Source organism: Pinus tabuliformis, chromosome 2_1 (genome assembly GCF_031772625.1).
Source record: "Pinus tabuliformis cultivar Carrire ecotype Pingquan chromosome 2_1, CPIR1, whole genome shotgun sequence".
Taxonomy (NCBI): Eukaryota; Viridiplantae; Streptophyta; class Pinopsida; order Pinales; family Pinaceae; genus Pinus; species Pinus tabuliformis.
Window position 1 is genome coordinate 288,719,493 of NC_142299.1, and position 2,439 is coordinate 288,721,931.

Genomic DNA, 2,439 nt, shown 5'->3' on the forward strand with positions numbered 1-2,439 from the left:
TAATAAAAATGTAATGATATTGTATATTTTTGAATTTAAGTGTTTGTGGTCCATGGGGTTTTGGATTGATGAAAATGGGTGCACTATTTTTTGTTTTTGTTTGTTTTTTTTTTCAATTTAGGATAATCGGTAACTCGTGAGAGTTATGGTGAACAGACCCAGGATCAAATCTCACTCGCTGACACTATAAACCTAGGCTAAGCGCAACCGCCCGCAAGCCACACAATAGCAAGGAACTTATGCCTCAACAAGAGCCAAGACGTCCACTATGGGGTCGCCTACTCTTTTAGCCAAGACACAACATGTCATTTATATACTCAATGAGATTTGAACCCTCATCTCGTGGTTTCACCTAGCAAAACTTACGGTTAAACCCCATATCACTGTATGAAATGGGTGCACTGTTAAGGCACTTCTTGATTGACAGTGAATGAGTGTACTATTAAGGCACTCTTTACAATCTGATTCAAATCCCTGGTGGGTGCTTACCTACAATATTTTTTCAAAAATGTTTGTGATATATTTTAATGGTTATAAAAAACATTTTAGAGACTTTTTCAAACCTCTCGTATGGTATAGTTATAATAACAGCTATGATATATTTTTGTTATTTAAATTTTTTAAATATATAAATAAATCTAATATTTTCCTTAAAAAGCTGCGTAAATCAATATCAGGGAAAAAAGATAAAAAAAACTTCTACGGTTAGACGACGCGGATATTAAATAACACAATACGACAAATAGATGAAGAGTCTCCGTTTTATATTTGGGCTCTTCCATTCCATTCCAAGAAGGTTCAACTGAATCCAGATTTCCCCTGTTAAAGACGCGGCTCCGCAAAATCTTTCAGCACCAGGAAGTTTCCATAACGCGGAATGCAGCTATAAGTGCCTTTCAAATCTCTATCCCACTCAATCAATAACACAACCTACTATTCATTCCGCTCTTCCCAATTTCAGTCGGATTCTGCCCCAATTTCAATCTGTAAATTAAGTCGGATTCTTCCCCAATTTCACTCTGTAAATTCGTTTGTCCTCTGTATTGAATTCATCGAGGTGCCATGGAGGTACGGGGTATGGAACTAACCATAATCTCGGCCCGCGATCTGAAGAAGGCCACCATGCTCTCCAAAACAAAGACCTACGCAGTCGCATGGATCTCCAACGATCACAAAAACAGGCAACGCACGCCCGTGGACAAGAACAACGGCAACGATCCCAACTGGAACCACGCTATGAAGTTCGCTCTCGACGAAGCCGCCCTACAGCAGGGCCGCCTGCTTCTCGAGATCGCAGTCTACGCCGACGCAACCTTCCGCGACAAAGAGATCGGCCACATTAGCATTCCCTTGAACGAATTTCTCAATCCCGGTGCCACTTCGGCGCAGTTCGTCAGCTACCAGATCCGAAAAGCCTCGGGAAAACCCAAGGGGCTTCTCAACCTCTCTGTGAAATTGGCCGAAAAGGCGGAGGTCAAGCAGCAGCAGCACCCGCAGGCAGTCGCAGGGTCATATGGTGCGGCCAAGGGGGAGCCCGTGATCGCCTATCCAGCAGGTTCATTTGTGGCGGCGAAGGCGGAGCCTGTGACCGCTTACCCATTCTACCCACCGGCCGGCTCCTCGTCGCATCCGCCACCGAATAACCACTACCCTGCACCCCCGGCGGGCTATCCCCCGCCACCGCCTTACTACCAGGGTTACTCTCCGCCTCCCTACCAGGGTTACCCTGCTAACCAGGGCTACCCACCTTACCCGAGTTATCCGCCCGTTGTTCCTGCGGCGCAGCAGCCGGCTAGGAAGAATAATAAACTCGGGATGGGTTTAGGGGCGGGCTTAATTGGCGGAGCACTCGGCGGCCTATTACTTGGAGATATTGTTAGCGATGCGAGTTACGATGCAGGCTTTGATGATGGTTACAATGGTGATGGCGGTGACTTTGGCGGCGACTTCTAACCGGTTAGTTTTCGAAATCTGGTGCCAGAGATTTGGCAGGCCGCTCAAATGACAGATTCTGTATATGGTGGATTTGGCTTGGATTATTACGGACGAAATGGTGTTTTTTTATCTTTTCCCTTTGGTAGTGACGGTAATACTTTTTAGCGATGTTTCTTCACAGCATCGATTTTTTTTTAACATGTAATTTTTTTGCATTATATGATTGAAAGTTTTAACAAAGTGATTATAGAGTAATTTAATTAGGTATTTTGATTATATAGAGGAGTTTGATTATAGTAAGGTATGGAGTATTTTTTTTTAAAATTAATTAATTGTTAATTTTGTCAAAATTTGATAAAGATTTTTAAGAATTATAATATAGGTTATTTTTGCAGCTTTTTAGAGTATTGAATTTTTTTATGTATTCAAAAGGGAGTTGCTTTTAGTGTGATTTTTTGGACTTTCTAGAATCTAGCTGAAAAAATTTGAGGTGAAATCTTGATT

At 42.5% G+C, this 2,439-nt stretch overlaps 1 protein-coding gene across 1 annotated transcript; it reads left to right on the forward strand.

Moving 5' to 3' along the window:
• Positions 1-779: 779 nt before the first annotated feature.
• On the forward strand, positions 780-2,175 carry LOC149199914 (protein SRC2-like). The gene has a single exon (XM_089402555.1). The coding sequence runs from the start codon at positions 1,063-1,065 to the stop codon at positions 1,951-1,953; it is 891 nt and encodes a 296-aa protein (XP_089258681.1). The 5' UTR covers positions 780-1,062; the 3' UTR covers positions 1,954-2,175.
• The last annotated feature ends 264 nt before the right edge of the window (positions 2,176-2,439 follow it).